The sequence below is a fragment of the Gallinula chloropus genome (genome assembly GCF_964237585.1).
Source record: "Gallinula chloropus genome assembly, chromosome: 1".
Lineage (NCBI taxonomy): Eukaryota > Metazoa > Chordata > Aves > Gruiformes > Rallidae > Gallinula > Gallinula chloropus.
Window position 1 is genome coordinate 20,310,548 of NC_140085.1, and position 21,379 is coordinate 20,331,926.

Consider the following 21,379-nt stretch of genomic DNA (forward strand, 5'->3'; position numbering starts at 1 on the left):
CAGGCTCGGGGGCTGGAACTACTTAGTGGGAAGCCCTACAGAGAGGAGCATGCCATAATTGGCTCCTGAATCATCAGGATGATGACTCCTCTCTTGCCTATCAGTACCTAGCACTGAGAAAGGTAGCAGCAACCTCCTTTTACACAGTAACTTTGTGGCTCGAGTTAATAATCAGAAAGTTGAAGACCTGAGACTCACAACAGTGCCTAAGTCCTGAATCACCAAGCTACAGGACTGTAAAATGTAGTCTGCTGCAGCTGGACCTCACACAGAAGAGAAGGGAAGATTCATAGGATCGGCAACAGATGAAGTTTATGGAAGTTCAATTCTGTAACCCAGTAAGAAGAGGATTTCTCTGGCACAACAGAGATGTAGAAACAGAGGTCACAACCTAATGTTCAGTCTATATTTTATTTAATAATGCTTAGGTGGATATTGAATGAGTCCCAAGAGCAGAAACTCATTCTGCCCTAAAACAGCTGTTACAGTTGCACAAGAAAACCACTGTCCATTTTCCCTAGCCTGGCAAAGATGTGTTATTCTGCAAGTTCTAGGCTCCTAAAATGATGTTCAGATCATAATATCTGCTTTGTGGGGTCATATCAAATATTCTTGTATCTGTCTCCAAAAGCAGCCTCTGCAAATGCCCAGTGAAATGCAGAAGGACAGGAGGAACAGGCAGCTCTTGAGAGTCCTGATCACAATGCAAATGGGCTTCATCCAAAAGGCACTGAGCTGAGTAAAAGTACTCCCACTCACTATTCTTTGTTACTAAAACTACAGCAACTGAAGGCCCAGCAAGGTGGTGCATATCAAGAATGTGTATCCAGATAACAAATTTTCATGTGAATTTGAACAGCTCCTTTTAATACTGTTGTAGTTTTGCATGGCAAGGTTCTGGGAGAGGAGTGGGGGCTGCTGGCTTCTGCAAGATGCAGCTAGAAGCTTTCTGTAGTGCCCAGCGGAGTAAACGCCAGCTGACTGAAGGCCAGAGTTGTTGTTCACCAAGGCCAAGCCCATCAGCAATGGTCATAGTACCTTTGGAAATCACATTTAGGAGGAAAAAAAATGCTAGCAGCCGCTTTTTTCCACCAGAGAAAGGAGTAAGAAGATGTAAGAAACTCAGCACACACCCAAGTCAGTGAAGAAGGAGGCAGGGTGAGGAGGTGCCCCATGTGCCAGAGAGAAAGATTCCCCTGGAGCCCATGGAGAAGACCATGGTGAAGCAGGTGTTTCCCTGCAGCCCATGGAAAAGGCTGAGACCCCACCAAGCTCCTGGCAGGACCTGCAGCCCATGGAGAGAGATGCCCATGCCAGAGTAGGTTTGTGGGGGCGACTTGTGACTCCATGGGGGACAAGGCTTGAGTAGTCTGGGCCTGAGAGACTGGTCCTCATAGAATTGACCCACAGTGGGGCAGTTGATGAAGAGCTGAAGCCCCGTGGGAAAGGATTCACAGTGGAGAATTTCATGGAGGACTTTCTCCCGTGGGTCAGACACCATGGTGCAGCAGGGGAAGAGTGTGAGGAATGCACACCCCCACCCCCTCTTCCTGGCTTTGAAGGAAAACAACTTGTGAGGAACTGACCGAAACCTCCATTCCTGTCATCCCCTCCCTGTGCCACAGTGGGGAGGGGGGAAGAAAGGAGCAAAATTATGACTAAAGTGAAGTCTGCTAAGATGGGAGGGCTGGGGGGAGGTGCTTTAAGATCTGGTCACACTTCTCATTATCTGACTCTGGTCTCACTGTGTGCAGTGCAGTGTAATAAATTAGAGAGTTTTCTTTCCTTTATTCTGTGTTGAGTCTGTTTTGCCTGTGTCGTTGATTACAGGATGATCTCTCCTGTCCTTATCTCAACTTCTAAGCCTCTCAATATATATTTTCTCCCTTGTCCAGCTGGAAAGGGGAGTGATAGAGAGACTTTTGTGGGTATCTGGCCTCCAGCCAGGATGAAACTGCCACAAGTACATGCCCAGATAGAGCACAATCAACAGCCTGGAAGAAAACTGTGTTACTAATAGAAGGCCAAGGAAGAGACTAACAAAATAAATCCATTGATTAGAAAAGGACTAAATTGAAAATCCCCTAAAGTGTTTGTGAATACTCTCTATCAGAGGCTGCAACTGCACGCTTTTTGCTGTCAAGAACACCAAACCCACCTGGCATACCTTTCAGATTTAAAATGGTACTTACAAGGGTTTGAATTCTGAAAAAACACCAATGCATTTCACTGCAATTTCTGAATCAGCACTGTCCCATTAACCCAGCAGGAGGAATCAGCTGGCACAAACACAAAACTCCTTCTCATTATCTCTGTCAAATAATATAGCAAAGTCAGGAGAAAACATCCTACCTCACAGAAGACATAGTTGAACCTATAGAATTTTGTGAGGCCTGATGATATGAGCTAACAGCAATGTTATTGTAGCCACAATGCTAATAACATATGAAAAGAAAGATTCGTAGGAATAAATTTTTTATTAGTACAAATTTTATATTTGAAAAAAGAATTTTTTTTTTATGCAAGCCCACCTTCAGGTCTGAAACCAAAGCCTTTTACTGATCAGAGTGGCAGCTCTGAACAAATCCTCTTACCTTGCGCCACTTTCTTTACAGCAGAACTGGGAAAAAATGTCTCCTCTTTCTAAATGCAGTTTATTACTCAGAAAAAAAACCATATTAAAGTACATAGTTAACTATATGATACATAAACAGCCAATGAACTTCAAAGAAAATAATATTGTACTTTAAAACTTAGAAATAGAAAAACCCCAGCAGATAATACAGGCTTGTGCACCTTCACAACCTTTTTTGCATGTCATTTTCTGTTACCTGCCCTACTCCTTTCTCTCACTGCATCTTAGGAGTCCTTGGATTTTCTTTCAGTTACTCATCTTCTTCCCCACAGATTTCTACAGCTTGCTTTATGTATCCCAGTAATGTCTCCTTCTTACTCTTAGAATACACTGCGATGCACTGCACCTCGACATAAGAAAGTTTTCCTGGATTTCAACAAATTTTTCTCATTTTTTTAATTTGTCCTTCTATAACTGGGTTTTTTTCATCTTAGACAATACCTATATCATGCCAGCAGTGGAAAAGTAGAGAAAGGAAAGCTCCTTGGTGACTCAGACCTATTTCACACACACACCAAAGTTCAACAAAGTTGCTCTTAAAAATACCTGTTCTCTTTCCTAGGTTTCCAAGCCTGTCTTCTTCTAATAGCATTTCATGCTATCAATTTGAAATGTCCTGCCACAAATTTTGCCTCAGACAATCTGGTATTATTGAAAGATGACTGTGGTCTGCCACAGGATTGTGAAGAGGCTAAACTGTTCATTGTGGATAACCCAAAAGTTTGAAAATCAGCAACGGGCAATATTTGGATAACCTTTCATGCCAATCCTGGGAAGGCCATTGAGAAGGATATTGAGCTACTTCAAGGCTTTCAAGACTGGACTGGAAACTGGAAAAGGGTATTGGAGCTTATTTGTTCCTAGGTTTGAGGTTTCATTTTCATAAGATAGTTGCAACCTTTTTCAGTTACTTGGAGCTTTGGCATTCATTAATATTTGCCCATTTAACAGATTTCTGTGATCCTTAAAGATTGCTGCCAGGAAAAGTAATCATCTGATTTCAAGTTTTTGAAAAGCTGAATAGCTTGCATTTTTGATACATCCTTTTTCTTGCCAGTGATGGATTCATCATCAGATAAAGGCTTCTCAGGTGTTATCTTGCCTTCAGGCAGTTTCTTGACTTGGTGGTCTTCCTGATTAGTATCCATTTTCACATTGGTTTTTAGGCTGTGGAAGCAATAGTCACCAACCTGGCAAAGGAAAACTGGCTCAGTGCTGTCAGGGTTTAACACCACCAAATTACCCTCTGACAAAGGCTGCTTTCTAGGAAGATCGTTGCCCTTCTGTAAGACAGGCAAAGAAATCTTTGTGGGTTCTGAATGTTCATGGAGACCTAAAGGGACAGTAAGATAATCTCCAAATGTATCCAGGTGCAATTCAGAAGAGGTTGGTGCTTGACCTGCAACTGGGACCATGACACCAGTTTTCCCAGGAGAAAACTCATGGCAAGAGTGGTGGCTGAGAGCGGGCTGGGGCTCCTGTGCATCACAAGGCAACTCCTCAGCAGTGACAAGTGGTGGAGAGCTGGAGTCACTGGCTGATGGCAGTAACAGGCTGGCTGTGGTGATGTACTCCAAGGGGCACTGCTGAGGAGGTGTGATACAGCTAAGAGCCTTTGGAGACTTGTGCTCCTCAGTTCTGATGTTCATACCCTCCCCACAGGCTGGTGGGGTTTCTGAGACTTCTTTCTCCTTGTTGAGGTGCTGTGTTGTTTCCTTCTGGTTGGGGAGCAGGGAGGGCTGTGCAGGACCTGCTCCAGGCTGTTCTTGCCTCTGCGGAGCCTGAGAACAGTCTTCCTTTGGGAGAGTCACATACTGAAGAGAACCTGATTTCTCACGGACTCGCACTGGGTCCACTTGCAGGGCCTGACGCATATCAGGCTGGGAGGACATTGTTGGGCTGTACAAGTATGGACCATTGAAAGCAAAGCAAGGGGTTGCTGTCTGGGAAGCAATATTTGCATCAGCACTGTTTCTCCTTGAAACAGGAAAGGAATCACCAGCAGACTGACTTGAGCAGGCAACTGGGGCATGCTCTGCCTCATTTAAAGCATGGTATGAGTTCTGTAGGTCCAGTGCAACATGGGAAAGATCTGACTTTTTTTCCTGACCTTCAGGGGATTCTGCCAAAGTCTTCGACTCCCTGAATATGAAAAAGTTAAAAGTTGCTCATGAGAGATATTATTGGGATAAACATTAAATCTAAGGTAGCCTTAGTTGAAAACACATATAGCTATACATAGGGTTAGAAAAAATCTTTTTTGGATAAGCAGGCTAATCTAGGTAGCAAAAAAATTGTATCCCATCCTCAAAAACCACTTGTATAGGTTTTTTAATGGCTTTTTAATGGCAGAACATTTGATGAAATCCTGCCATGACTTAGGGAGCTCTTTGAAACTATCATCCATGGTATCTCTATAAAGTGTTGTTCACTTACTTGTGCACAATTTGAAGGAAGCTAGCCTGCTCCATCTTCTCTGAAAGACTGTATTTGTTGAAGTCCAGCTGGCTGCCGCTTGACCAGTTTCCTAACTGTACTTTCTGAAAATTAAAAAGGAGACATGGCTAAAGATCAGTGTCTCACTGTCAGTAGGATTAAGAACAATACATTCCTCACAGACAAAGAAAACAAATAGGAAAACCTACAGCATCTGGCAATAGGGATGCAACTTCACTAAGATGGCTAGAAGGTGTTCTCCAGAAGCCAGTTACTTCAAACTTGTATTGCCTTACCACTGACCTAACTACAAGTATGCAGTCAGACAACTAGGAAGGCTTGTCTCCTAGACTTGCTGTATGTGAATAGAGAAGGATACGAGAGATGTGACGGTAGGTGGCTGTCTTGGCCACAGTGATCATGAAATGATTGAGTTTAAAATTTTCTGAGTAATGAGAAAAAAGAACAGAAGAATTGCTACCCCAGATTTCAAGAAAGCAAAATTTATGCTACTTCGGGAGCCACCTGGCAGTATTCCCTGGGAATCTGCTTTTGAGGTCTTGGGAATCCACAAAGTCAGTTTTTAAGAATCTTTTAGAAGCAATTACAGTGTGTTGTAAGTCAAGGAAGTGAGGAGACAACCTGCTTGGCTGAACATGGTACAGCTCCTTCTGGAGCTCAATGGGAAAAATAAATTGTATGACCTCTAGAATCAAGGGCAGGCTTCAAAGGAAGATTGTGGCTTGTGTATGTAGGGAGAGGATGTGAAAGGCCAAAGCTCAATTAGAGTTGAAGCTCGCCAATGTTGTATCAGAGGAGGTCTAAAGAAAACATTAGACCAGCATTTGTTGGTGATGGTCACCTGACTAATAGGGATGAAGAAAAAGCAGAGGCATTAATGCATTTTTTACCTCTGTCTTTACTGACACTGATAGACCTTGGGATGCCCATCCTGGGATGCATCAAACATAGTAAAAGCCGCCAGTCAAAAGCTGTTATTACCCCACTGCATTTAGCAATGGTTTTGTCTCACCATTGTTGAGTACTGTATGCAGTTCTGGACCCCACAATTTAAGAATTTTTATGTACTTGAATGCATCCAGAGGAGGGCAACAAGCTGGTGAAAGAAATGTCCTATGGAAATGTCCTAGGTGGAAGAAATGTCCTGTGAGCAGCACCTAAGGACTTTCAGTTTTCTAGTTTGGAGAAAAAGAGGCTGAGGGACAACCTCACTGCTCTCTACATCTTCCTGGGGAGGGGAAGCAGAGATGGAGGAGCTGATTTCTTCTCCTGGATATTCAGTAATAGGGTGCATAGGAAAGGTTCAAAGCTGCACCGGGGGCAGTTTAGACTGGGTATTATGAGTCATTTCTTTACTGAGAGGGTGGTCAAAACCTGGAACAGGCTTCCTAGAGAGATGGTTGATATATTTGGAAAATTCCCTTAATAGCATGTTGTAACTTTTGGTCAGGCAGTTGGGTGAAATGATCATTGTAGGTCGCTTCCAAAGCAACTGTTCTGTTCTATTCTATTCTATTCTATTCTATTCTATTCTATTCTATTCTATTCTATTCTATTCTATTCTATTCTATTAATACATTCTCTCCTAATCTTACATACCATATGGAAGAGTAGCTGCTCCCTTAAAAAGCTCAAAGAAATGCCACAGGATCCTACCACAAGAGCCATCAAAGCTGCTGTTTTGTGCAGTGTCTACTATTTTCCAGCACCACAGGGGACAATGGGCAATTACTGGAAGTCCCAGAAAAATAGAGAAATAGGGAACTCTTTAAGGTACAGTTCCCTCTTACCACCTTGTAGCTCTGGATCAGGAGACTCTTCCTGGGGTTTGGAATCTTTTCCTCCCACATTTTCTTCTTCCTGCAAGAACAACAACAACAACAACAGAGCTTTCAAGGTTTGCTTCACAACATGGCTGCAAACAGAAAAGACTGCAGCCTCAATGCTGGGATGCTCTGCACAGACAGGCACCACCAAAGCCCAATGATCACCCTTGCACAGATGTGCACAAGGCTGCCTGCTGCACACCAAGGCTCCATCTCTCACGGGAGACAAGCAGCACCGCGCTCAGTCTTGATGCCACCCTCACACTGCTAAATCTAGTGGCAGTGCAAGCCTACCTGAGGAAACACTTGTAGCTGCAATACATAACGATGAGCAAAGGGATGATGAGGGCTGACAGCACCACTGGCAGAACCACTGTTGACGGAACTGAAACAAAGAAGAGAGAAATAGGCATCCCCCTGCAGAGTGGCTGCAGGCTTTTCCCTCTGGTCAGTCTTCATGCAAGCGGATCAGAGAAATATGGGAGGTATGGCAAGGGATAGGATCATAAGGTCTTCAAGCTGTTGGGATGCCCTCCTGTTATGGTTTTCCATGGCAAGGTTCTGGTGGTGGACAGAGGGCTGCAGGGGTGGCTTCTGCAAGAAGCAGCCAGAAGCTTCCCCTAGGCCCCACAGAGTAAACACCATCTGAGTCAAGGCTGGACCAATCACTGACCAAGGCCGAGCCCATCAGCAACAGTCATATCACCACTTCAATTATATTGAAGAGGTAAAAACCACAAGTCGCTGCTTTTTGCCACCAGAGAAGGGAGCAAGAAGATGTTGGAAACTTTGCAGACACCAAGGTCAGTGAAGAAGGGTGGGGAGGAGGTGCTGCAGGCACCAGAGAGGAAGATTCCCCGGCAGCCTATGGAGAAGACCACGGTGAAGCAGCTTGTTCACCCCTGCAGCCCATAGAAGATGATGGGAAGCAGAGATCCCACCTGCAGCTCATGGAGAGGCCCCGTGCTGGAGTGGGTGGAGACATATAGAAGACACTATATGTCACATAGTGACCTGTGTTGGAGCAAGCTCCTGGCAGGACCTGCAGCCCTTGGAGAGAGAGATGCCCATGCCAGAGCTGGGGAGACTTGTGACTCCACAGGGGACGAGGCTAGTAGTCTGGGGCTGGGAGACTGGTCCTCATAGAATTGACCCACAGTGGGGCAGTTGGTGAAGAGCTGAAGCCCCATTGGAAAGGACTCACATTGGAGACGTTTGTGGACGACTGTCTCCCATGGGTGGGACACCATGCTGGGGCAGGGAAACAGTGTGAGGAATGACCCCTCCCCCTTCCTGGCTAAGAAGGAAAACAATTTGTGAGGAACTGACTGAAACCCCCATACCTGTCTTCTCCTGTGACACCCAGAGAGGGGGGAGGAGGGAGAGAAATAATTAATAAAGTTGAGCCCACAAAGAAGGGAAGGGTAGGGTGAGGTGTTTTAAGATTTGGTTGTACTTCTCAATATTCAATTCTGGTTTCTGTGTGTGTAGTGTAATAAATTAGATACTTTTTTTTTTGTAATTCCATGTTGAGTCTGTTCTGCTTGTGACACTAATGTGGAATGATCTCACCCTGTCCTTATCTTGACTCCTAAGCCTCTCAATATTCATGGATTCACACGTTCACATAATTGTAGGGGTGGAAAGGACCCATCGAGAAAGGATCATCGAGTGCCAGACCAGGTTCCCTAGGACAGATCATACAGGTAGGCATCCAGATGGGTCTTTAATAACTCCAGAGAAGACTCCACAACCTCCCTGGGCAGCCTGTCCCAGTGCTCTGACACCCTTACTGTGAAAAAGCTGGTGCACAACTAATATTTTATATTATAATATTTATATATACAATTAATATATATTTTCACCCCTGTTGAACTGAAAAGGAGAGTGATAGAGCCACTTTGGTGGGCATCTGTCCTCCAGCCAAGGTCAAACCACCACACCTCCACAGTGGAACAGACCAAACATGGCTGAAGGAATTTTTCATTTCCTGCATAAATATTTTCTTGCTTTTTACTGACATCAGATTAAACATTGAATGCTAATAAAAAGATTATTAGGTACTTAAGTCCACCATGAATTATGGGCAAGTCTTCAAGCATCTCAGGTCTGCCTTACTCTGTACAATCCTGAAGAGACAGGGCCACGGAGGGGCCTACTGTCTTACACCACTACATGGCATTTCAGCCATTAAGAGTGTACACCTTATAGTAGTCTTCATGAAAAAGTACCATTCTCAGTCTTCCATGCGAACTCCTCACTCCATTCACTCCAAGGCCCCTCGTAATCCAGAGGTGTATTCACCCTTGCACGCATTTTCCCCCTGTATTCAGTAGATGATGCCAACATCTGCAGGGTGAGGATGAAGGGAGGCTCATCATTGATGATATCTAATGTCTGAGAAGTCTGGGGAGAAGAAGGAAGAAAAAAGGACCAAGTGAGAGGAACCGTCTTTCCCGATTGCCCAGCAAAGAGAAATCCCAGACATCCTGCACTTTCTAAGACTTACTTACCTCTTCGTATTGGTTGTTTTTCCAGTACTCAAATTGGTATCTCTGTTTTATGAAGTTATATCCCAAAGTGTGTTTTATCCACCTCAGTTCATACTCCTGGTTCTCTGTCAGTATTACTGACACATTTGTAGGTGGCAGCACCTTAACTGGAACACATCACAGTACTTATCAACATACTGATCCAGCAGCCCCTTTCCCCATTGTGAGTGGTTTCCAGAGACTGAAGGCAAGGTTGGTTTATGCCATGTAGGAAGTCTCAGCTTTTTAACACTTTGTTGTTCCCTGCATCTTCATTTTCCAGTCAAATACAATAAACCAGTATACCATGAACTAACAGAAAATCCATATCCATACTGACATCATCCATTATCCATACTGACAGTACTCTCTGCATACAGAAACACAGTGAAGTGCTATGTGAACCATCTCTACGGGTCCACCACATTTCCAGGGATTTTTGTCTGTCTTGGAGCTACTACTGCTGTTCTCACCCACTGCAGGAGCTCTCCTGTGAAAAGTAGCACCAGTGCCTCCAGACAGACACAGGCAGAGATGATCCACCATACACACCTTACTCAGCAAAGCAGTCCTACCTCCTTCAGTGCTCCAGGGACCACTGTGCAAACCCACAAGAGCTCCAGTGGCTTCTTGACACATCACAACGTGACACATTTCCCACAGACACTCCTCACCACAGATCCCTGTCACCTAGGACACTCATGGAGGTCAATCACAGACAAGTCAGCTGGGTGACAATTGCTTAGCAAGAAACTCAGGTCACAAAATGGAACTCTTCATGGCAGTTTCCACTGCTGCCGCCTTCCTCACAGTACTAAGTAGCACTGAGGACCTCCACACCTACAAGCCACCTCTCCCAGACCTCTGACCTTACATGGTGTTCAGTTCCTTTTGACATCAGTTCTGGTCTCTTCCTCTTCCCACACACTTTTCCTCACCACTGCTCCCCTCAGCCCCACTGGCACAGCCAGGCCTCTGTCCAAGAAACAACAAGGAGAAGCAAGAAACAACACAGCAACTCACTGTTCTTGTAGCTTTCAACAATTTTCACCTCTGTCTTGGCCCGGACAGACACATTGTACCAGCTCTGACTGCTGGGGTTGCTAAGAGGGATCTCACAGCTCTGGAGCACATATGGGATGTGGGGCAAAGCCTCCTCAAGCACAGGAGAGCACTCCTCTTCTCTGAGGGGAGAAAAAGAAGTTGTGCAGAGGTCAGAAGGAATGGGACAGAGCAGAAACTCCACAGCAGAGCTGCAGACATGCTGCCATGGGCAAAGCACATACACTGATGCAGAAGGGGCCCTGAAGAACAAGCCAAAGAGGACAGAGGTGGTGATTGCTTTCTTCACTTCCCAGCTGCACGTCAGACGGTCTGCACCATTGAAGAGGCAGCGAAGGTTCCTAGGATCGAGGCCACCTTCAGAGAAGAAGAGAGCAAGCTAAGTGACAGGAAAGGTCTGGCTTCTCAGCCAGCGCTTCCGCCTCTGCCCTGCCCCGCTCCATCCCACGCTACCTTCAGGGGTCTGCCATGACACCTCCATGCTCCACTTGCTGTACTGCCCAGAGAAGCCGCTGGCCTGCCCTGGTCTGGCTCGCACACGGGCAACGTAGCTGCTCCCTGGGACAAGGTCCTTACAGCTCAGGTTGTGATGTGTATTGTTGGAGACCAAGAGCGAGACAGCTTTCTGTTGTCAGGAGTAAGGAGAGAGAGCAGAAAGGGAGGGAATGAAGCCACAGGCTCCTGTTGGAACGGGCTTTAATTCCATTTGAGAGGGATTTGAGCAAAATCAATTCCCACTCAAAACCAAGTGCAGGGCTTTTTGCAGTGAAGAACAGATCTTTGCTTTCAGTCCAGGACAAATGGCATTTCATGGGCAAGTCGCTTGCAAGCAGAGAGACAGCCCCTTCCTCCTGAACTGAAACAACACTTGTTGCATTTCCTCAGAGTGCCCAAGAATGAATGGAAAGGCCATTTAGTTGCACAACATTTACCAGAGACTCCCAATGGCCCAAGAGGGTGAGCCTGAACCAGGGCAGCACGGCATCTCCGCTCTTACCTCCCAGGACTCCCAGTCCCGCTTGTAAGTGACTTCATAGTCCAGTGCATTGCCCAGCACTTGGCTTCCATCAGCTGCTTTCCAGGTCAGCGAGATGGTTTCTGATCCCATCAAGCTGGCTGAGAGGTTTTGAGGTGGGAGGGTCTGAACTGGAAAGCAAAGGTACAACCCATGAGAGGAGGTAGTGACGACAGGGACATAAAGCAGGGATGAAAACGCCTAGGTAAGCATTCTCATTTCCAGAGTATCTTATTACTGCTACACCAAGTAGCTCCTGCTTGAGTTCCCCTTCCAGGTTCAGTTGCTCCCATAAACTTGCCCTCTCTCTTCCATGCCCCATCCTCTCAATGTGGAACTCTCTGACAGTTTTCACAATGGAAAGAGAATTATCTTCCTGAATGAATGGCAAACATATTCTCAAATAACCATAATATTCACTTGAAAATAAGAATCTGCAGTTAATCCTTACCATTTTTGAAAAGATCAACTCCCAGTTCTGCTTGAAGCATCTTGTTAGGCTTGAAGCTGTAAATATATTCTACCCCCATTCCTAAATTGTTTGTAGTGTTGTGACAAACCCAGTGGATATGGGAGCCGTTTTCTGTCTGGTTCGTGCAAAACATCTCTCTGTTGTCCCTGTGTATAGAAAAAATGATCTATAAAGATCTGATTTGTAGACCTGTAGCTAATGCAAAAGTGCATGCCTGAAACTAATTCCATCCTGTTCTGTTGTCATAATTTACTCAGGTGCTTATATCTTCTTCTCATTGTACCTACTAGCTCTGTTTTGCAACAGCAAATATGACAAACATTTTTAACACAAGGATTTTTCTCAAATGCCTTCCCATTTCAAAGTTGTGCAGCAGGACTTTATGCTTTGATACCAGTTTATTTTTGTCAGGTTTTAGTCTAACTTTATATAATCTCATTTTTTTAATGTGAGAAATAGTATAGTGAAAAATAATGTCATGGAAATGCACCTTTTACTCAGAGTGAAAGGCAGTAAAGTTTCTGTTGATCCTTACCTTCTTGAAGACATTCATTTTGCAGTCCCAGGAAGACAGGAAAAAGTTTCTCCAACCAAACTGCACTTTTTTATCCTTCCTAGTTCTGTTCTGGCAAGGGGCCTTACGTATTTATTAAAGATTTCATCTAGAATGTTAATCATCCTTTTAGATAGCCTTTTTCCAAGCCAAGGAGCATCATGAAAATTAGAAACAATATTTTAAACTAGACAGGGGAGGAAAAGCTTTTTGTGCTTGCTGTAGCCTGAACTGTTGGAGAGATGTGTTGCCTTTTTTTGTACCCTCTGGACTTTTGTTTGTGCTTATGGCTTCATGCCCAGTATATTATATTGCTCCAGCCCAGATGAAAAAGAGTAAATTGTGAATATCTAAGGCCAAATACTGTTTTCCAGGATAGGATGAAGTCTCCTAGCCAACTTTATGTCAGCAAGCATAATACAGCACTGTTGCTATTTTTAAAAGTTGGGTATTAGCAAGGAAACCAGGGATATTCATGAAGTATATGGGTGAGGCTGACGGTACATGTGCATACCCTTAAACAAAAGAGTCAGCCCAAGGGTGGGTTGTTAAGTCCTGAAGTTATTTCTATCTACTCACCAGCATTACCTTACAGTTTGGGATTTAGTCAGCTATTCTTCACCTATAAGCTGACCTTGTTTAGTCACTGGGAATTTTTATTTCAACTGTATGACTGTCTACACTAAATACTGAGTTGACAGATCAGTTCACTTCAGTCGTGTTTCCTGTGTGATCCGCACACTCCATCATGTGACAACGTTCCAGAAAATCCTCCAAAGGCCCAAATAGTTTTATATATTTTCCCATATGTATTAGCTTCAAGCTTTTGTTCCCAAGACCTTTCACTGATTTCAGTCACATTTAGGTCTAATATTTCTCTCTTCTCTACAATAAAATAGTGTGAAGTCTTTTTCTTCCCTTCCTTTCCCTTCCCTTCCCTTTCCTTCCCTTCCCCAGACTCTATTTAATTTTCTTCTCAGCTTTCCATCTATATCTTCCATCTTTGTCTCTTTCCCTTGACTATTCCTCCCTATCTGTCCTCACAATTGATCCAATCTTGTGATTCTGTTCCCTTTTCATAAGGAAACAGAAGTAACAGAGAGATACTGTGATACCCAGACCAGTATCTCTGTGAGGAAAAGTGATAGCACAGATGAACTTACCAGTGTTCTCTACCTCACAAACACACAGTCTATACGTGTTTCTCAGAAGCGATCAAAACCATATGCTCAGTGATGGTCCTAAATGGGTACGTAACAGGGGAATGTCTCTTCCCTTTTAGGTTCATAAACAACACTCAGGCTCACACTTATTCTGACATCATCTTCTCCACCCCACTAAAATCATCCTATATGCCCCATCTTATTTCTTATCTATGATCCCACAACAAAATTATGGGAAAATAATTGTAAAGGCAACAAAAATAACTTCACTAGCATACCCTATTAATTTCTCTCTTCCTAGAAGGGGCCTCAGAAGCAGACACAACTTTAACCCAATGACAGAAAGAGGTGGCCATGCTTTCTGAGAACCTGACTGCTGGTCCCTGGGATTACAAGTTTCCCTTTGGAAAATTTCCCTTTGGGATTTTATCCAGCACAGTACATTTCAGGTACTTACACTGCAATACTATCGCTTTGGTAAAGAGTCATACCAACAAGGGCATGAGCCTCTGAATGCTCCATCCATGTGCAGGTCACTTGTGAGTTGTAGTCATTGTAGCAGCTCAAGCTCTTCATAGGGATACTCTCTGAGAATGGAATTCAGAAAAAAAAATGCAATGATTACAAATGTAAATAATGAGGAGATCAGGAGGGACAGTGATTTTTTCCAGGAGGATGGGGAAGGCACTGATAGGAGTACTTTCCTCATGGCACAACAAAATGACTCTTGGTGAAAATATGTAGACTTGTGGCCAACTTGTGACAACACACAAGTGCCCAAACCAAGCTACAAGTATGTCACAGTTTTGCGTAGCTGGGTTCTGGTGGAGAAAGGGGGGGCTGCAGAAATGGCTGCTGCAAGCAGCAGCTAGAAGCTCTCTGCAGGCTCCAGAAAATAAACATCTGTCAATTCAAGGCCAGAGTTGCTGCTGACCAAGGCCAAGCCAATTGGCGATGGTCACAGCGCCTCTGTGAATCACATACAGGAAAAAAACCCTGCAGGCAACTGCATTTTGCCACTGGAGAAGGGAGTGAGAAGATGCCACGAGCTGTGCAGACACCAAGGCTGGTGAGGGCGGGGAGGAGGTGCCCCAGGTGCTGGAGAGAATGATGCCCCTGCAGCCCATGGAGAAACCCATGGTGGAGCAGGTGTGTCCCCGCAGCCCATGGAAAAGGCTGAGACCCCACCTGCAGCTTGTGGAGAGGCTCCATGCTGGAGCAGGTAGAAACATATAGGAGATGCTGTGACCCATGTTGGAGCAAGCCCGTGCCAGCACTTGCAGCCCATGGAGAGAGGCAGAGACACAGAGATGAGCAAGGGAGAGATTTGCACCGGAGCAGGTTTGCGGGGGGGAGTCTGGTGACCCCGTGGGGGACTGGGACTGAGAGACACTGTGATTCACTGCCCCACCATTGGCAGTGATCCATGATGGGGCACCTGATGAAGAGATAAAGCCCTGTGGGAAAGGGATCACGTTGGAGAAGTTTGTGGAGGACTGTCTTACATGGGTGGGACCCCATGGTGCAGCAGGGAGAGGGTGTGGAATGAATGCCCCCCTCCCTCCCCCCCGCCCAAGAAGGAAACCAGCTTGTGGGGAACTGACCAAAGCCCCTATTTTCCTAGTTCCTGCCCCTCCCTGTGCCACAATGGGGGAAATCATGACTAAAGTGAAGTCTGCAAAGAAAGGAGGGGTGGGGAAAGGTGCTTTAAGATCTGGTTGTGTTTCTCATTATCTGACTCTGGTTTCACTGTGTATGTAGTATAATAAATTAGAGAGTTTTCTTTCCTTCACTGTGTTGAGTCTGTTTTGCCCATGATGTTGATTGTGGGATGATCTCTCCCTGTCCTTATCTTGACTCCCAAGCCTCTCAATATGTATTTTCTCCCCTGTCCAACTGAAAAGGGGAGTGATAGAGTGACTTTGCTGGGTGTCTCATCTCCAGCCAGGCCTAAACCACCACAAAGTAACAACAGTGAAGTGAGATCTTTGTGTCTGAAAGGCACATAATTCTAGCCAAGGTATCACTTGAAAGAAAGAAGCTCTCATTGCATCAGAAGAGGAAAAATATTAAACTCAGAAACACAAGCAGTGGCTGTGACAGATGGTCTCTTTATCTGTCAGCAATTCCATAAAAAGAAAATCAGGTGATCTGGATGTTACTGTTGGTAGCCCTGCCACACACACCCATCTTGTGTCTGTCCACTTGTCTCTACCCCATATGCTATGATCTGAATCACACAGACTGTCATTTTCCTTTGTTTCCAAGGCCTATTCCTTTCCCTTCACTCATTAACTAGTCAGCTTGTTCATCTCATCCATTTGTCCAGTATTTCACCTGTCCATTCCAACACAGAACTGATTTGTCTGCACATTTCTTCTACACACTGATTTTGATCAAGATGTCTGTTCTCCTGCAACACAGAAGATGGTGGCAGAAGGAGGCAGAAAAGCAAGCAGAAAATGAGGAAGAGCATTAGCTGAAAGGAAACAGATACAAAAAGAAAGGTAAGAATGGAAGGATAAAATAGAATACAAATTTTTGAAACTCACCTCGAATGTCTTGGACACTGAGGGCCAAATGCAGATCCAGCAAAAAGATGAAAAGCTTTCTCATGTTCATGCTGTCCTTTGTGCACAAGCTGGATCCTAATTCTGAAGAAATGATCTTGCTGCTGGATACACTGGATCTCTAGCTCTGCCTATAGTGGAGGTTCTTGTTTTCATTTCACATAAAGAGAAGTAAAACTGAATTAGGGAACTTCTTCAGGCTTTGTGCTGCAGTGACATTCAGAAAAGAACTTCTACCAAGTAGAAGTTTATTATGGGATAAAATCCATGTCATCTTATTGAGTAATATGAGTAAACAAGAAGTAAAGTAAATGCACACTTCCAAGGAAGTGCAGAGATTCCCTCAGATGAATAGCAGTAAGAAACAATTCTAATCTGTGAAAAGCATTCAGCCTTCAAATTCATTCTTCCTTCTTCTCTTTATGCTCAAAGCCTTTCTCATGAACCACAGTGGTGGTCTGGTTTTTTACCTTCCCTTAAAAATACAATCTCAAACCACATAGCTCTGGGGGTTGAATTTCCATATTCATTCACTTGAAGATTTCTCTGTTACTTTTCCAGCTGCTCACCAAACAAGCTTCAATTGTAGAAATAAGACTAAAGAAACTATTTTTACATTTATTATTTATTTATTTGTGATTGTTCATATTTGAGAGTAGATTGAGTCATCCAAAGACCATGGACCATGTTGTTCAATACTGGAATTCAAGTCGTTTTGGCCATCTCTCATTGCTCTCTCAAACTCACCTGCTCAAATATATTACAGAGCTGAGACTCTTTTCTATTTTAAGTCAGCATGGAAAAAACTCCTTTAAAATCCTATTGACTTTCAGATTCCTGAATGTCACCTGTTTACATCAGAAACAGCTGGCTGAGGCCTTGAATAATCATTACAGCGAAGCAATCTCTTAATGACTTACAAGCCCCTTGTATGAAAGCAAACTCTCTTGCTTTCCCCAGAAAGGAAGCTGTTCCCTTACCTGAACCCAGAGCTCTCTGTGATGCAGATGATTCAACTTGAGAGGTAACTCTCCCTGTCCAGCCTCCCTCTATGGTATCAGAATCCTCTGGTGTAGAACCAGCAAAACCATACTCACCTCGAGCTGGAGACAGAAGGTAGAAATCGACCACAGGGTTTTCTTGACAAGTAAGTATTTAAGATAGCTGCTGTGTGCCTCAAATTCCACTTTCAAAGCAGCAGATCACACCCTTTCAAGGAAAGCCTGTGTAATTGCCTGTAAAATAGGAAGTCTGCACTTCCTATTTTAGCCCCCCAAAAGCACGCGCTTAGATGTGACTGTTAAACAGGAGGGGAAGGAAGTTTGTCATTGCCTATTAACAATTACCAGATTGTGGGACTAATGTATTTCAGAAAACAAAACAAAACAAAACCCAAACACCAAAAGTAAGAAAAAAGCAAAAAAAGGATTGACTGTAGCAGAAGTGAGAACAGCTATCAATTCTCTGGTTTTTACTTCAGTGCTATTTCTTGCTTATCCTAAGTTAGACCATCTCTAAAGCATCATTCTGTACTTATTTTCTATATATATATATTGGAGGGATAGGGAAAATAATTACCTTTATCCCTGTAACCATTTAAGTCATTTTAAAAAGTAAGTTTTACTGTTTTCAACAATTAATAATAAATTGTAAGTATTATAGTACATAGAGGAAACCAAAGAAAACTGGTAAGAAGAGTCGGTGTGATGTTATCCTACATCCAAGGCAGCCACACTGCTTTAAATCCAGCTTTAAGCCTTAGCCCAGCAGCCTTCATTAATAAGATCTATAGGGAAGTTAGGTAGCAATAAGGGAAAAACACACTCAGGTCTGCAGTCTCAGTGTAAACTACAGGGGACTGAGTCCCCAGATACAGAATATAACTGCCAGTGTTTGACCTGCACTGCTACTACACCTTCTCTAAGTCCCTGTAGTACTGACCAAAGCCATAGTTAGCACAGTTTGGCTCTCACAAGGACTACATTAATGTACAAGCTAAAAAACCCATATACTCTGGAGAAAGGAAATGTGCAGAGTGGGAGGGGCATGAAAGTATATGAGGAAATCTGAGGAAGTGATTGGTGGCAGCCAGCATGGCTTCGCTAAGGGCAAGTCATGGTTGATAAACCCAGTGGCTTTCTATGATGGTATTACAGCATTGGTCAATAAGGGGAAAGTGACTGACATCATTTACCTGGACTGGTGCAAAGCATTTGACAGTGTCCCACATGATATCCTTGTCTAAATTGGAGAGACATGGAATTGGCAGGTGGAACACTCAGTGGATAAGGAATTGGCTGGATATTTCCACTGTAAGAGTTGTTGTCAATGGCTCAATGTCCACATGGAGATCAGTGACAAGTGGAGGTCCTCAGGGGTTGGTTTGGAACTGGCACTATTTAATGTCTTTGTCAGCAGCATGGACACTGGGATCGAGTGCACCCTCAGCAGGTTCACTGATGACACCAAGCTGTGTGGTGCAGTCAACATGCTGGGGGGAAGGGATGCCATCCAGAGGGCCTGTGTGAACCTCAGAAAGTTCAATAAGGTCAAGTGGAAGGTCCTATACATAGGTCAGGGAAATCCCAAGCACAACTAAAGACTGGGTGAGGAATAAATTGCGAGCAGCCCTCAGGAGAAGGACTTGAGAGTGTTGGCAGATGAGAATCTCAACATGAGTCAGCAATGCATACTTGCAGCCCATAAAACCAGCCATATCTTGGGATGCATGAAAAGAAGCCTGACCAGCAGGCCAAAAGAGGTGATTCTGTGCTTCTACTCTGGTCTCGTGAGACCCCACTTGGAGCTCTGCAAAGTGGTGTCTGGGAGACCCCCACTTCAGCTCTGGGGTCCCCAATACAAGAGACATTGAACTGTGGAAGTCAGTCCAGAGGAGGCCACAAAGATGATCAGAGGGCTGGAGCACCTCTGCTACGAAGACAGGCTGAGAGAGTTGGGTTTTTTCAGCCTGGAAAAGGTTCTGGGGAGATGTTATTGCAGCCTTCCAGTACTTAAAGGGGGCCTTCAGGAAAGCTGGGCAGGGGCTCTTTATCAGGGAGTGCAGTGATAGGACAGGAGGGAATGGGTTTAAACTAAAAGAGATGTAGATTTAGATTAGACATAAGGAAAAAAATCTCAACTGTGAGGGTGGTGAGACACTGGCACAGGTTGCCCAGAGAAGCTGTGGATGCCCCTCCCTGGCAGTGTTCAAATCCAAGTCAGATGGGGTTTTGGGCAACATGATCTACTGGAGGGTGTCTGGATGATATTTAAGGTCCCTTCCAACGCAAACCATTCTGTGAAATTACAAGTCATTGGGACTACCAGGAGGTGTGCATATAAAACATGCAGACAAGGAGGGGAATATTTGATTTTGCTGGATGGGCAGAATCTCCTTTGCACTAAAGTAAAAAGACAGAAAGGAATTCTGTTCTTGTTTTCAGAGGCCAGCAAGTTCACTTATGTTTTTCCCCCACCCTTAGAAAAGAGCTGTCTTGTTTCCCAGAAGACCTTTTCATCACTCTTTCCTTCCTCATTCAAGCAGATCCTTCATCTTCAAGCAGATTTGCTGACTTGCTGGTTACATCAGAGGTCCTAGCTGTCGTTGGAGGCTGTGGAGAATGCATTTTCTTATGCGAGTCTACACAGGATTGGTATCCTGCTAGGACTATGCATAAAGTGTCAAGTAAGAAAGGATTTACGGATCCTAATATAGCAAACAATATGCTCATCTTTAAATATGAACTCTTTCCTTCGTTTTCAATACACTTAAATGCTATAAATGCAGGCCTACAGATAATAGAATATTAAAGCTTATGTATATAAGTTTATGTGTACACATCAGGAAGAAAAAAACACTGAGTTTAAAGGATAAGTCACCATAAATACTTTTGTTGTTGTTTGGGGAGGGGCAGGTTATTCATTCATCCTTAGTGAACTGCTTCTTAGTACCTTCAGACACTTGTATTTGTCCATACAAATTTTAGCAGCAGGTCAAGAACAAAGATTGTTTAAAATGAAGAATTGTAGCTTAATGTCCCAGAAGATAACTACAGTGTTTGAAAACTATTTAACTTCTCATTTCTTAGAGAATTTATTTCTGCTTGGAGGTATCTTTTTAATACCATGGCTGCATGGTGTTTTTAAAATATGTGTTTTAGGTATCAGTTCATGTAAAACATACACAGTTTGTGATTCTTACAAGTAGCAGCAAATTTGTTCAAGAAGAAAATATTTTAATTGCATGACCATTAAAGAAATTGTTGTAAGATTTTTTCTTTTACTTTTTTTTTCCCCCCAAAAAATGAGTTCTTCCTCAAGGAAAGCTAAATAGCTAACATTCAAATTCTTCTTCATAATTATCTCACTTTCAAGAAAAAGAAAAAGTGCAGAATTATTTCATCCACCCCCAAAAAAGTCACCTTTTTAATAGAAACTGATAAAATATACTCATATGTAAATTTATTTGTTGAATAATCTGATACAGTAATTTCTTCATAGTTCTACTTTGCCATGAGGTATCAGAAAGAAGATAGACAGAGAAGAAATTGCTATTTGAATAGGCATCACACCAATCTTCCCAGAATGCAGAAATAAGTAGTCTGTACAATTACAAAAAGGTCTATGAAGAACACACAATTGTACTAGGTTTGAATTCAAAATATTGGCCAGTGGAAAGAAAAAATTTGCAGCAAAGGTGGGGTGCAATTTCTTTGATGAAATATAGAAAGGTTTTTCTTGATGCTCCCAGAACAAACTCTGAATGCCCAACCAGACTCAGGAGACAGAAATAATTACCTATTCATAAGAACTGGCACACAAACTTTCATATCAACAAGTGAAGAGAAAATTATGGCAGTCTAGAAAAAAAGCTTATGAAGACATTCGGGACAAATAATTAGCTCTGGGAACAAGAACAGAGATTAGAGGAGGTCTTGAGACTTGAGTCACTAAACGTCTAATGCAAGCTAATACTTTATGAATATGGCCAGTGATTTTATTTTTCTGTTCTTCACTTTCTCTAGTTTCTATTGCAGAGGAGAGCTAAAAAGCTGAAGAAGCTAACCAGGTACAGATATTACATTGAAAGGTAATC

At 43.6% G+C, this 21,379-nt stretch overlaps 1 protein-coding gene across 1 annotated transcript; it reads right to left on the bottom strand.

Moving 5' to 3' along the window:
- Positions 1 to 2,462: 2,462 nt before the first annotated feature.
- Positions 2,463 to 18,514, bottom strand: LOC311205181 (cytokine receptor common subunit beta-like; the record flags this gene model as incomplete). The annotated part of the gene is made up of 14 exons (XM_084279494.1): positions 2,463 to 4,777; positions 5,072 to 5,175; positions 6,883 to 6,952; positions 7,213 to 7,303; positions 9,150 to 9,324; positions 9,432 to 9,577; positions 10,473 to 10,633; positions 10,736 to 10,868; positions 10,965 to 11,136; positions 11,509 to 11,657; positions 11,978 to 12,144; positions 14,172 to 14,301; positions 16,267 to 16,405; positions 18,479 to 18,514. The coding sequence occupies 14 exons, from the start codon at positions 18,512 to 18,514 to the stop codon at positions 3,580 to 3,582; spliced, it is 2,871 nt and encodes a 956-aa protein (XP_084135620.1). The 3' UTR covers positions 2,463 to 3,579.
- Positions 18,515 to 21,379: the final 2,865 nt, after the last annotated feature.